Source organism: Phalacrocorax carbo, chromosome 3 (assembly GCF_963921805.1).
Source record: "Phalacrocorax carbo chromosome 3, bPhaCar2.1, whole genome shotgun sequence".
Lineage (NCBI taxonomy): Eukaryota > Metazoa > Chordata > Aves > Suliformes > Phalacrocoracidae > Phalacrocorax > Phalacrocorax carbo.
The window spans coordinates 10585923-10601353 of NC_087515.1; the positions used below are offsets into that span (position 1 = coordinate 10585923).

At 40.4% G+C, this 15431-nt stretch overlaps 1 protein-coding gene across 1 annotated transcript in view; it reads right to left on the minus strand.

Annotated features, from left to right (window-relative positions):
• Nucleotides 1-10471: 10471 nt before the first annotated feature.
• The window catches only part of ADSS2 (adenylosuccinate synthase 2), a 37592-nt gene continuing 32632 nt past the window's right edge, over nt 10472-15431 (minus strand). The window contains exons 12-13 of the mRNA XM_064445811.1: nt 12012-12161; nt 10472-11255 (exon numbers count right to left, since the gene is read on the minus strand). Of these exons, the coding sequence (XP_064301881.1) occupies nt 11203-11255; nt 12012-12161 (203 nt within the window). The 3' untranslated portion in view covers nt 10472-11202. The remainder of the gene's footprint in view (nt 11256-12011; nt 12162-15431) is intronic.

Sequence of the window (15431 nt, forward strand, 5' to 3'; positions counted from 1 at the left end):
GAGGCCACCCCGGCCAGGCAGGTCAGCAGCCAGTGAGCCTGAACCTTCAGCCTGTGTCCCCAGGGCAGGGCATCGCACCCCCAGGAGTCACCCACGCGGTGCTGTTTGTGCTTGCGCTGTTTACACACACGAATTTAAAGCATCTCCCCCGGTTTCTCCGCAAATTGCTGCATTCAGATGAAGTGGCAGCTGCTGTAATTAAGACACAGTTAATTACATATCCCCTTAATTGCAATGATAGGATTTTGTCAATTTGGTAAATAAGAATTGTTAGGTTTCTTCCGGCAAGTGCAGCCTCAGTGCAGCTCAGACACGGCTCCCTTTGTCTCCTGAAAGACAGCAAGCCGCCTGGCACTGGAGCGGGACGGTAGCTCTCAGGTGGCAAAGGTGCGTGCTTTCAGCTTGCCGGCAAGCTTCAGCTCTCCAGCTGCCTCCATCCGAAAGGCCTTTGCAGAGGGAGCATCTAAAGGGAAATGCTTAGCATGAGCTTCAGTGCGAGTGCATTCTTCTGGGGGGATAAGTCGACAGGAAAGAGGCAAATCTTCTCAATAATTTACTTTTTTTTTTTTTAAATAAAGATAATGGGAATGAGTTGGATTTCTTACAATAAGTAATGAAATCTCCCACTCACCTGCTACCAGGGACAGGCTGTGGCCATCAGCAGGACTGCTGTTACAGCCAAGGGGCTTTTAAAGTCCAGGTCTGTCCTCAAGAAAGATTACAAAAATAACTTTGCAGGTCCCTTTATTTGCTGTGTCTGATTTTCTCCCTTACTGACTGCTGAATTGATAAATTGCTCTTTCTCTTCTAAACCACCAACCCAGCGAAGCCTGGTGCCGGGTCGGCCACTTGCCCTCTGCCACTATCACTTTCTGCCTCTCGTCTCCTGTGCAGCCCTGTCGCTTGTAGGCTGCTCTTCCAGGCTCAAGTCTCCACCTGTGCCAAGACTACCGGGTTGACACAATTTTGTCTGCGGGGAGACAATGGGAAGACAGAAGGGTTGCAAAATGCCAGGACTGAATACGACTGTTGTCGCCTGTCTCTGGATGAGAGCTGAACTGGACTTCCACAGGAATGGCCAGACCCTGGAGTGAGCTGGGTGATTGACATAAAGAAAACTCATCCTTCCACCCTGCTGTGGAGGCAGCTTGATATTGAGGAAAGTGAGAGAGAACATGTGTGAGACATGTATGTCCTTTTGGGAATGCTTTTCAGTGATTCCCCACACATTGCTGTTATCCATATTAATTAATGAATTGCAGTTGACTGAACAAGTATGTTCAGGGTGTTCTCACACAAAAAAATAATCTGATTAAAGAAGTTGACCTAAGGTCACCTTAGACTTAATCGTTAGTTATGGTTAAGTTATGATTAGCTAGAAATTAATGAAAAATTGTTTGTATTTGCCTCCCAATTCTTTATCCAACAGGCAAGCTCAACCCTTCTCCTCACGTGGAGCAGCAAACACCACCTCCTGGCTTCAACAAGGCCCTGACGCTGGCTCAGTGTGAAGGTACACGTTGTGGTTCAGTGTCATCCCTTCCCTGGCGGCGCCTCCGCTGCTGCCTGGACCCTTTGCTGGGCCAAGTCAACCTGCTGAACCTGCAGGCGCCTCTTCATTTACTTTTCACTGGTTCATTTCCTGCCTATTTAGCAAGGCAAACTGGTTTGGCACAAGGCTCAGCAACCTCAAGGTGAAGATCAGGACATTTTCTTCACAGCATTAGCAAGCTGCTGGTATCAGCTCAAATGGTGGCATGTTCAGACTTGGAGGATGTTTTCATAAGCAAACAAAGGAATGTGGTCTAGATGAAGCTGCTTTGGGGTAGGCGCAGAATTAGTCAGGGGAAAAAAAAATCACACCCTGGAAATTGGTTCACCATCAAAACAGCAAATGTATTCAGTGAATGGGCCCTGCTTCCGCACAATTCAAATTTTTCATTGGTGAAGTCAGCAATGGGATAGAGAGTATACTTAGTAAATGTGCAGGTCATGCAAAGCTGAGAGGAATTGAAACTACATTAGAAAACAGGATAAGAGTTCAAAATTATTTTAACAAATTGGAGAAATGATCTGAGAAAAACCGGCTGCAATGCAGCAAGGCTGTGGGCAAGTTTTTATGTGTAAGCAAAAAAAATTAAAAAATCAATAGACCAAGTGCAAAATGGACCGAAATATGAATCAGCAAAGCTATGCCTTTGGGAAGATGGGAAATATCATACTAGAAGCCATAACTAAATTTCCTGATGCAAGACACATGATGTCATCCATCCCTTCCACTCAGCACTACAAACATCAGTGAATGGACTATGACCATTTGCAGGTCCCAACTCCCCAGTGACAGAGAAAAAAACCCAAACAAACAGCCTTAGAGATCTACAAAAGTTACCTCCAAGCAGAGCTTCAGAGAATTGATAAGCCTGAGGAAAAAACTGGGATGTAGCAAATACCCAAAATATTGCTGCAGAGAAAAAGGGAATAATCTGTCCTCCCTGTCCATAGCAAACAGACCACTGAACACCAAGGTTAAATTTCAGCAGGAGGGATCTGAGGGATGGTAGGAGAAACTTTCTAAGGGTGAAATGACGGAGCAGACCATCGGTCTGGGGCGGCTGTGAAGCCTCAGGGTAGGAGGTTAGGCAAGTGTCTGTCTGGACCAGGGAAGCTAGAGACCCTCCTCCCATCCCAGGCCCCACTGAGTCAAGGCCTCTCATGGTCCCTTCTGGCTCCTCCTGGCTCCAGGGGTCTGTGTCTCTTAGGCAAACAAAGCTGCTCCTACTTCCCTGCCCCACCTTGTCTTTCCTGAAGTCTCCCTATTTCAGTGCCAAGATGTAGGTCATAGCTCATATGACAGAAGGGTGCATAAAAAAATCCAGACTCAAATTACGCCTACATTTCTAATTCCAGAAAGGTTAAAGAAAGCTTTACCTTCTGTCTACAGCAAGTAAGATGTACTGGAGAGCATGTCCAATAAAACATCAGAGAAATGTTTACCCTTAAAGATCCAACACTGGACTCCCTCCTGTGTCAGATCTTTTTTGTTTTCTCACCCTTTGACTTTCTTCTTTAAACTTCACCACTGTCAGGAAATGCTGCTACACTCAGATCTAGGAGCAACTTGAGGAGAATGCAACCTGAGGACTAGCAGACACTACAGTCTAATTTACCAAAGTGCAGCAGCGCTCAGGACAGGGGCTTGGGTGTGCAGGGGCATAAGTTTCCAAGTGATTTGCTGATAGATTAGCTTTTCCCCTCCCCTGTCTAGCCCTTAGTCTCAAGGCCAAGGGGCACTTCCCTTCCAGTGCCAGTAAGGAAAGGAGGAACCATCACAAAGCCAGGCTTAGTGAGATAGAGGGACTTGCTTACAGCAGCTGAGCAATGCAAAAGGAGCTCAGGCAGATGGCCCTCATGACTGTGCTTGCAGGTTTTGCTGTTCCTGATCTCCATTCCATGATTTATCTAAGTCTGCGTGAACTGGGAAAGGTAAGCCCATGTTGCAGCCTCAGTCTTTGCCCAATGTGTAAGCAGAAATACTACTTAAATAAACTTAATTGGTATGGGCTTCTTCCATCTTCAAAAGCAGAATAGATTTCATCCTGGAAAAAGAATCCTTTTTCAGTGTGTTAAGTTCAATAAGCTTTAAAAATAAGATTAGGATATTTTTAATGGATAATTATTATTTAACATGAGCAGGTAGATTACAGGTGGTCCTGCAATTTTAGTTGCATCGCTGTCACATTTGGATGTACTGCTTTCCCTTGTCTGTCACAGACTCCCTGCAGGCCCCTACACAAACCATTTAACCTCCATCTTAGGCTCTCTCCTTCCTACTGGGCTTTACATCCCTTGTCTGTTAAGACCAAAGCCACTTTAGTTCACAACATGATGAGGATTCTTAATACATCAGGTCTCAAGTTTCTGAGAGTTGTAACTAAAGTTTTGTCTGCAAAGTTACAAGAGAAAGCTGTAACCTAGGCATTCAAAGGGCAGATTTTAAAAATATTCCTGAATGTATGCAGGATAGGAGATAAATTCTGACATGAGGGCCTTTGAGGCATACACTGGGAGACAGGTAAGCAACCCGAGGTTTGGAATAAAGCTTGTCAATTCTGTGGTAGGACACAGTCGCTACTGGCAGTACCTCAGGTAGCTGGGTTGGCAACCTGAATACATGATTCCTGCTGGAGGAAAGAAGATGCAACATCCCCCATTCCCCAAAGATGAGGGGTGAGGAACACTTCCTGCTGAAGCCACGCTAAGGGTAAAACTAGAGAAGAAGAATCACCCCCAGGGAGGAGTCGGGGAGAGGAGAGGAATCTCTGTTGGTGCTGCTGACTATGATGAGGACAACAGTTGTGCAGAACTGGCTGACAGGGATATGGAAATGTTGGTAAATATAACAGTGATTCTCAACAGCTCATATTGTGTGTGAGTGTTGGAGTTGTCACTTTTGTATGTTGTATAGCTACATTTTCCAAGATTGACTGAAATTATCTAAAGCATGAAAATACATTCTTTTGTAGACTGAATTGGATAAGTTGTTTCTACATGGCGCTCTACAACTAAGTGGAAGATGCAATGGTCTTAGTTTTAGCAAAAAAAAACAACCTGTGGATATATTCAAAGAATTCCTAAGACAGCCACCGTGTCATACTACTATCCAAAACAATAATCTAAGATCTCTGGTGAGAACCTATTTTAACATCAAACTCCTGGAGCTGCAATATTAATTCACACTCCAGCAAAGGAGTTGCCATGGAATGACCAAAACATAATTCACTGACTCTAATGGGCAACAAAATACAGAAAACATCTACTTTGTTTTCCAAATACTGGTGAGTCAGTGTTTTACACACAGCAGCCAAATTTCATTCCTCGGGAGGTAGAACAAATTATTACTTAATTGTGACAAACGAGCAGACCTTCAGTCCCACTGATACAATGAATCAGTCTGCAAAGAAATTCTGCTTTGAGTCACAGAACAGCACCCTGTTGTCCTGAATTATAAAATACTGTTTAAATAAGTTAACTCGTTCCCTCATTTGTTTCTGCTCTAAGATCTGCCACTAACATTGTGCAGCTCATTCTAGAAACTCCCATATCTCTGCAAAATTTAATGTTTTGTAGGACCGTTACTTTTACGTGCATCCACTGGTTCTTTTCTTCCTGGGGGATTCTGAATAGATGTGCTATTCCAGAGCAGATTTTGCTACCAAAGTGGAGATTAATACATCCAGGCCACGTAAGCAAGTTCTTTTAGGTCCATCAGCAACTCCTTAAGAAAAAAATTAACATCTTACATCACTGTTTGTAGGGATTTGACACATCATATTCTGCAAAGAAACTAAGGCAGTTTATAGATCCTGCACCCATCTTGCCACCAGGGTAAGCCTCTTGAACAACACAGCACACATTGTGTGTGCAGGCCAGCCTGTCAGTTAGTTGTATTAAAAAAAAAATCTATTCAAGACTCTTAGTGTTTTGGAAGGGTACTTTGGAATGGGGAGTAAAAAAAAAAGGGAAAAAAGAAGGAAAAAAGTCTGCCTAGTTGTTATTAAATTAAAAACAAAACAGGTGCGTTCATTTGCACAAACCCACACTTTCAAAAGAAGCAAGATTTTGCCTTGCTGTCAATGTCATTCCCTTATTCCCTTGTAAGCTCTGTACTGGGACAAAAATATTTCTTTTCCACAACTGCCACATAAAACAAAAAAAATTGCTTTTCTACAGCTTGGGTGGGATCCCTGCTCTCTAGTCTCCTGCTTGTACCTTCGCTATCTTCTATTTGCTTGGTTCATCAGCCCAGTTGCTCATCCTGGAAAGGATGTCTGTGGTTTCTATCTCGGGCAACTAGAATGGGTCCACAAGGCATGTGCATCTGGAGGAGCTCCAGGGTAAGCTTGTGCACCAAAGTAAACCCATAAGACCTGTGGAATAAGCCTTTCCCTTTTTATGCCTACTGTGGGCAACGCTGCAACAACTTCTAATGATTTTTTTATTACTTTGGCCTAAAAGAGGAACAACAAGAGAATCCGGGCAGAGTAAACCAAAACTACATCCAAAAGTTTTTGGCCATACCAGGAGTGCTGCATGACCTGAATTTATTATGTATATGAGAATCTAGAATGGAAATTGTTGTCAAAAAAGCTGGGTTTTCTTTCCCCCATATGAAAATTTGTTGTATTGCACATCAACTTTAAAATCGTTTAATTTTAAAAAGAGATATTAAAATGTCATAGGCTACTTCTGTTGGGAAGTTGAGGCTTTAAAAATTCAAGGTATATTAAACTAATGCAGTTAGTTGCTCAACTGCAAGAGGCACAACCCTTATCATGCTAATTACAAGTCAGATGAAGCCAATCAAACAATACTGAATTATTAAGGTCTTACTGTACATTCTCAGGCTGTTAATATCTATTAGATTACAGCTGCATTACACTGAGTGCTCATTTCAGCAGGAGATTAGAAAGTACATTTATAATGCTGGCTACCCTTTGGGTGGATCATGGTATTTACATACCATATGTCGGCATGAGATTACAGAATGATTTATGCTTTTTGCCTAGACCTTTCAGTAAACCGCAACCAGCTCCAGTAAACTACAAAGCTGAAACTCCACTCCAACCTGACTTTGACAATTCAGCTCTCAGGAAGTACGTGCATTTTCAAAAATAATGAAAAAGACCACCAGCGACCAGTACAATCAAACTTCATACAAAGTAGCACTTGGCTTGCCACATTTCAACACAAGTAATCAATCCATGTTGGTTTTCCTGTCGAGAGAGGCATAGAAGATGAACTAGGGAGGTTTGCTCTGCTGGAAACAAACTAGTCCTAAATTGCACAGAGAAAAAAGTGAATAGTCATCTCAGTTTTTTGGAAGAAGAGCCACCTCCTGTCCCCCAAAGCCATACCCTCTCTCCACTGCCAACACTCAGGTATCCCGGTTCCCTCTGTAATATGCCAAAGGCAACCAATGAACGAGAACAAGGCAAACTGTACTTGTGCAAATTGTTATCTAAAAATCATTACCCAGACGCACTGTAGATAATGGCAGTAGCGTGTATCGAAACGGCTAAAGAGTAAGTACGTGGACCGATGCACAAATTGAATCCTCACTGGAAAAATCCAACGTAGTGTAAGAAAATACACTGCTTTGATACATTTGATTTAATAGTTCTAAAGTGGCAGTAAAGAACATTAGGATTTAACATTATCTGTTTAAAGTTGAATAGAAGATATTTGAATGCGTATTTATTGCAAGGTATTTTAAAGATGACACATCAAATGAGTTGTAACACTCAGAATAACAAAGAATGGTGTAAAATGTTAAGTCTCTGCAAATAATGCATCGCCCGTGTGTACATATGTACACACAGCGTCTGCCTTGAGTAGGTAAAGCTGTCATGCTCCAAGTGTGCCTGATTACTACACCACTAGGTTTATTAAGTTTCACTGTTTCAGAGACTAGGAACAGTATGGGCAGGAGAACACTCACCAGACTCAGTTGTCCCTTATCTTCGTTCCTACCTACTTTGCCTTTTACTTTTTCTAAAGCAGCCAAACCTTTGATTATGTTTCATTAAGGGAGCTGGCTGTGACAGCAAAAGGAAACTATAATCTTCTACTAGAAAGTAGATTTCCAGGATGATGACAGACGAAAGCAGCTGTCATGCATTACATCAACATTATCTGTCTGCCACGTTATCTGAAGGTTTTGTCCATTAGCTACATGCCAAAACCCAGTTACACATGGAATACAAATGGAAAGGCTAAGCAGCAGAAGCATCCCTCACTTCCCTCCTATTAGTTAGTAAAGGAGGCTCACCTAACCATAGGGACATAAGGGCTATTAAATGCTGCAGTACAGCACAAGCCTAAGAGAATCAACCTTGTAAATATTTCAGAGCCAGCAAGAATGGCATGAGATCAAAATACCTTGTCTGTCATCAGCCGTGTCAGGTCCAACAGGTATCTGTGCCCCTGAAAACATCCCATTAGTGGGAGGGGACACTTAGAGAAGAAACAATTTCAACTACTATCCTATGCTGTCATCCTCTCCCCATACATGCTAACAACAGAAGAGGCTTCAAGACTTCACTGAGGAAGAGAGTATACAGGCAGGGCTCGAAAAATACATGCTTGTCACTGAAGTACAAAGGTTTTTCCTTTTATTACAGCTCACTACTAGCCTGTGGCAGACAATCAAAAGCCTTTTGCCAATGAGTGTGGAAATTCCTTTGAGGCCAAAAAGCTCTTGACTAATGAAGACAGAAGAAAAAAAAAAACAGAACAGTGAATTTTGGCTAGAGAAAAAACTATGAGTGCCTTCAAAGACATGTAACTTTGCCCCTGCTAAACATGCTGCTGGGTGGTAGAGTATTAGGCTGTTCTATCTCCTTGCTTCTGCAGTTGAACATAGCATGGTTTCAAGAGCAGAGCATACAGCACTTGAAACAACCTCTGTAACTTTTAACATCTCTCTCCACAACATTCAGGCTGGTGGTAACACATCCCAGCCTATTTCCCCGTACGTACAAATGAGCAGCACTGCGGGAGGGGTGAATTAACTATTTTATAACAACTCTGATACCAGGGAAGTGTTTGTGCACCAGTCCAAGAATTCACTCCAGCAAAGCTTATGTGAAACTGGCATTCAGGGACAACATAATGAGCTTTACAGACGCCAAGTTTAACCACCTGACATTTGAAGAGAAAAATTCTTCATTCCAGGTCATGAGAGTAAATATACACCAACAGATCCTGGACCACATATTATCTAGACAAGTACAGGTATTTCAACACCTGCACTTGAGTAGAAGAATCAAAGAAAAATCTCAGCTGAACTTAAAAGAAAGCAAAAAACCAGAAACAACTCTTGCATCCAAGACCATTCTGTTTTGTTCCTTTAACTGCAAAAAGACTCTGCATCATTTTAGGCTATAGCTACATTGCTTAGAAATCCTGCTGCATCTGGGAATATGAATTCGTTGACTGGGAAACAACAGTAGTTTGTACAGTGGAGCTACAACGGTGGAAGAACTGAAACAGGCCTTGAACTTGAAGGTCTCTCCTTGGCAGAAGCGAAACAACTACAGAGTAAGCCCTCATTTATTCACTCCCTGTAGAAGGAAAGCATGCCCTCATTTATTTATTTACTCAGTCCTTGGCTGGTAGTTTCACTGACAGCACAAATCCCCATAGTGCATCCTACAGCTACAGCAAGACAGGAATACTTTGTAATTATTACCCATTTTTCACATTGCAGTGTCAATTCCCTCCATCACCTAGAAAAGAATAATATTGGTTTTTTCCTTCTAAATAAATATTGGAATTTATGTTTCACACAGTTATATCCCTCCTTGTCTTCATCAGGGAATTAGGAAGAGATTCTTAATTCAAGATGTTCCTTAGCTAGGGAGGGATGGCATGGTGCTCTCCTGGACTGAGAGGCTGACAGCAAAACTAGACCTTCATCCCCTCCAGAAAAACTGATATTGTTTGTTTTTTAATGCAATGCTGTAACAAAGGCCTCAAAGTATTTGCCATTTTCCCAGCATTCTGTGGTATCCTCCTCTTTCCACGTATTATACAAGTGAAGTACACACCCTGGTATCAGTTCTGCCACATGCAAACAATTCAGTAGAAAATGCTCCTTACATACCAGTAGTTTTATCCTTCAACCCTCCTGCTCCACCCCTTATGACAAGCAATTTTGTACCAGTTGAGAACATAAACATCATGCTGAACACCTCACCAGCAGCATCAATCTAACAAATCTATTCCATTTCAGGCAACATCTAGTTACCTAAGACATAATCTTGAAGGCCTCATTATCTTTTATTTTGCATTACAAGTTTCTTATATTCACCTGCATAGCCAAAACCTACTAAACTAAATATAAAACTACTGCCCCACCTTGATATAAACTTGTTTTTAGGTAACCAAATAAGCTTTATTTGATGTGAAAAGGAAGCACATGGATACCATAGTATAGTGTGTATAAACAAACTAGTTCTCAAAAAAAATATGGAAAAGGAATCTGTAATTATTGGGTTGTTGCCAAAAGAAATGAGATTCTTTGGAATATATAATAATGGTTATAAATTAAAATAATTCTAGAACTTTTCCCAACACTAAGAAGCCAAAATATGTCACATGTCATGGGGCGAACACTTGTTATCTTCCCTACATCTAAAGCAAATCCATTGAATACTTTAAATGTTATTTCTAAAAAGAATCTTCAATTTATAATTACAAAAGTGTCTGTGCTTTGCCAGTTCTCCAGAGAAAGATCTTCTATTGGCTATGTAGAAAGGAATTTAAAAGGGCATCAAAATGTTAGACTTCTCACCAAATATAAATATAACCTCATTTAATTAGGGAAACGGTTTGATATATGCGCCTTGGAAGTAGAGGAGTGCAGCATTTTTAAAATACCATGAAAAAAAATGAGTAACATAATAAAACATTTAACTCAAAATCAGAACGGTTCTTTAATAATCGCAAATGAACTTTTTACAATATCAATTTTCTAACTTTCTGGGCACACATCCTGGTAAACACTTGAGTGTCCTTTGTGAGTTACAAAGAGTAAGTTTTCCATGTTACAGAGCTAAAAAACCTGGACATTCCTAACAGCTTGGCATCACATCTTTTTTTGTTTTAGAAAACAGATCACACAATAATTTAGACAGCATTTATAGCATTATAAAATCAGAATCCCCCTCTTTAATCACTCACAAGAGCAGCCATTAAGAATACAACAGCTTTAGGAATACAAATAATGAGGATGTAAAACTATCTGTGCAAAACTGCATTATTTTTACTGTCTAAAATTTCAGGGAAGTAACACCGCCAAAAGCAGAGAGCGGATAACAAAGACAGTCATGAAAGTAATGCTACCTTAGATTTTCAAACAGGAATTACATTATGAAGTAAATATTAAGTAAAGAAAAAAAATATGATGGCACCTTGAACAACAATGACAAGTGTCCTGGAAATCGCAGTTGAACAAGAACTGATACAGGTTCACGTTAAAGTCTCTTTCAGGAGTAGCAATTGCTTTGGGGGTATCAACTCTAGCATTTCTTTCCATGCAAAAATCTATCTTTCCAACATCTTTGCTTTGCGGGCTACTAATGCATTTAAGAATGAGCAGTCTTTTTGAGGAGTGTGCTTTCTTCCATGCATCTGAAATCTTTAAAACAGCTGGATCATTGATTCTCTGGATTTCCCTACTCCAATCCATTTAACTGCAGGAGAAAAAAGCAAACTTTTATTATAAGTAATACAAATCACAATCAGATTGTATCTTAAGGTAAGATACAAACTTATCTTCTCAAGCACTTAAGATCTTAAGTACTACAGTCTGAAGAAAAACACACCATATACTACTAGTACATTAAGAAATTATAACTATGTCTATTGTTTTCAAAGTAAGAATGCATTGGTAACTTAGAGAAGCAGGAACAGTCTTGAAGCTGCCATAATAAATAAATTGGTTTTCCAAATCATCGGGGAAAAAAAAAGTTAAAGATTTCAGAAAAGTAAAGATTTGCATCATTTAATTCCCAGCTTTGGATGGAACCACAGGATCATCTTCATTAGGGAGCATAAAAGGAATTTGTTAGTTAAGGACCTCTTACTGTCACATATATTTAACCACTTTAATACACCAGTAGTGCCACTGACTTTATAATGGCAGCAGAACTAGACCCCTACAATAACCAATCTGAAAAGCAACTTATAAAAAACTCACTTGTACAAAAACTATAGTATAAGCATAAAAAAAGAATGCATATTAAAATGTTTGAAAATTTTCAGTTCAATAGCCAAATAGATAAAAAGTAAAACAAGAACTACAAATATCACCAGGTACATCAGAATAAGCACAGCTACAAAGTAATCTTCAATATTTTGAATGTTCATTATGGCAAAGTACAAGAGAGGTTTCATGGAGGAGGCAAAAAAGAACAAACAACAACAACAACAAAATCTGTTTTACTTACCAGGAACACCCAACTCCATTTCTATAAAGCGAACATAATTTTGTGCATTTACAGGCAGTTCGTCAAACGTCCTTGCATTTGATATGTCCGTATCCCATCCTGGGAGTGTCTCATACTGAACCTCTACTTTATTTAAGACTTCCTGGTTGGCTAAGAAGTAAACAGGAACAATTATATATTCTGAAACCACAATCTTTTCAGTTCAGGAAATAACTTTTCAGGAAAAATAATTCCCAAAATGTTGATTTTTTTTTTTCTCTGAACAAATACCAAGATCCAACTCCCCCTTCATGAGGAAAATGGTGATGTGAAAGCAAAATTAGGCACCAGCTTGTAAGCATCAGGTAGTTAAAACTTATTTTAAAATGGCATAGGAGTGTACTTTTTACTAAACATAGTTGTAAGATGTAGTTTATACATAATAGACTTCTGATGCCCACAGAACCTTTGCCCCAAAACTCTACAACAAATTTGTCAACCAGCGTGGGACCCCACATGATGTATGAACAGTAACTGTTCTAATTACTTCTCAGAATAGAAACAATGAGTATATTCCATTTTGTCTTTCATTTAGCAACTTGCTACAATGTTGCCCATTAACTCTGAATCCTGTGATGATTTCAAGTACTGGAAAAGATGTTTAACACATTGTTCTGGAATTGAATCATTCCAGTAACTATCTGAACATTAGTCTTGGAATGACACCGGGCAGCCAAACAAAAGCCTTAAGCCTGAAAACAGTCAATACATTGATAAAAAAAAAAAAAGGGAGGTATCAGGCACCTTTGCCTTCCTGAAAAAGACAGGGTTCTGCCAAAGGCACTGTGATGAATGTTATGCAGGCTCCATGTCTCAAAATCAAGTCATTCCTGCAAAGACAGCTGGTCAGCCTGGGAAAGGGTTTTATGTGCAAAAGGCACCGTAGAGGTACAAATGCAAAGCCATAGCTAATCCCCTCCAGCATGTGTGTAGACAACAAACTCAGGCTCAGCATACTGAATAGTTTGTCTTGGTGCAGGCAAGAGTTCAATAGCAGCAATGTTGTAAGGAGAGACTTTATGAACTAGGCATTTTGAGTAAGGGTGAAAGAGGAGTATGCTCTGGCTTCAAAGCCTACAACAGTAAATAAATGCACAATTTTGGGGCTGAGGTGTTCACAGGTTAAGGCAAATGATCCTGCAACAGTACTTGCTGAAATCACGACAGACACGCACATTAAGGGTGATGGTTGCAGAGGCCAAGGATAAGCACTTTCTTTAATGTCCTCAGCAGTAACAACTGAGGTGCTGTCTGCTGTCCAGGTGATCTGTAAAATAGAATAGCTATATTCGAAGGGCAAAACCACAAACTAATCTCCAGGCGTTGCAGATGGTCTAGAATAAACATGCTAGCCTCCCTCTTTCTGAAGAGGGAACGTGACTGAACACCTAATCTTGGAGGTCCACAGGCATTTTTACTCTGAAGCCTCTCTGATAAGGCTAGCTGGGAGAAAGCTGAAAGCACTTAGAATTGAATGTTCCAGTGTTGTTTACAATCTTCCATTACTCTGTATTAGTTTAATTCTTTACTTCCCAAAAGAGAGGAAGAGAAAGGAGGGATAAATTTCCTGATCTTTCAAGTGATTCTCTCATTTTGGTCCAGAGCAGGTGTGATAAAAGATGATGTGTGGTAAAGATAAGCCATAAACTGAGCTCAGTGAGTAACAGATGCAGTCACCATCTAGATTTCTCAGCTCTTCTCTTAGGCAATTTATGTTTTAGTCTTTCTGGAATATTCCTTATTAACAGATGCGTTAGATAACAGAGAGCAGATAGAATGATATCTGGTAGTCTGGTACTGTAATATGGAGAGGGAATGATCTGATGTTATTTCTAACTCAAAAAGAAGGGCTCCTGGCACCACTGTAAGAGAAAGATCTAGCAATTTCTAGAAACCAAACATAAAACAGTCACATAGGTTAGACCAAAGGTGCATCTAGCAAAGTGTCCTAGGTCTTTAATCTACAGTAGATGTCCAGGGAAAAGGCACAAGGGAAAAAAGCAAGCATGAAGTCAAGCTTCTCCAAAATAATCTCCCAATTTCCCCAGTTTCTTAAGGATTTGTCTGTCTGTTGAGATCAACTGATGCCTGAACTTCGACAGAGGCACTAGCAGGACTAGACCACGGCTTTCACATTCCTCTTAAACTATCAGCTCAGAACTAGCAGAGTGTTCTTTCTTTCATAAACTGCTATGACTGAACAGAAATAGAGATACTGGCCAGCTCCATAGCAAAAGACTACGGCCTCAATGATACCAACTCAAGTCAGCTGTAAATTTACATGGCTTTTTTAGTTCTTAACAGATTATAAAATGCCCACAGAAATCTAAGCTAAAAAAACAGAGACTCGTATGATTCTCTGATCCAGCTGGAAAAAGGAACAATATATGAAATATGGCATGTTTTTCCTGAGATGGTGGGCACTGTGTGTGCTTCTAAATTAGAGACAGTCATTTCACAAGAAGGGTAAATCACTAACATCTCCAAGAGAGTGGGAGGGGAGGGAGGGGAGAAAGAAATACCCTGCCAGGGAGAGATTCCCAGACTAGATCTCTTCTAAATTAAATTCAAAATGTCAAAGTGGCAAGTTTAAAAAAAGAAAATAAAATTATGCAAGTACACAGCACACAGAGATGTAGACATCAGAAATAATCTAATGGCCTGCAAACCACAAAATGGGAAGAAAGTTACCTTTTGGTATTTATGCCAGGGGTAGGGGTAGTAAGTAACCTGCAGCATATGTGCTGAAAATGCTGCCAAATGTCGAGGAGTAGAGCAAAGAAGAGAGGTGTGGAACACAGAGGCACTGTGAGAGACAGCATCCTCCAGCTTACCAGAAGTTCAGCTCAAACTCCTTCTTGACATTTAAGGAAGACAGCATGTCAACAGCAAAGTCAACAGCTTCTACTAAATTTCTACCGAAATTCTTAATTGTTCATATACTAAAGAAAAATACAGTTGAGCAGGTGAGCCATGCTGTGCTGCTATGACCAAAGATCAGCTACCTGTTACCAGGACATATAGAGGGAACAAAGTCTGCCCTCAAGAGCTGTAACAAGATTCTGGTCTCATCTGAGACACAAATGAATGGAGGAAAAAAAAAAAGTAACCACTGAAGTTTTAGTACTGGAAAACATGGCCACCTGTTAGTGTCATCTTTAATGACAGTCTGCCAGACAAGGTCCTCCTGGCTTGAGCACAAGACAGTCCAAATAGCCCCCAGGTTAGATGACAGGGCTACAGATAAGGATTCACTGAGTAGTTCTCAGTTCAAATGTGAATCTCCATTATGTTCAAAGGCCACCTAAAGTACACACAATTTCCTTAATATTCTGATAAGGGAATCCATCAGTGTATATTGGAGTCTTAAAAAGGAAAAAG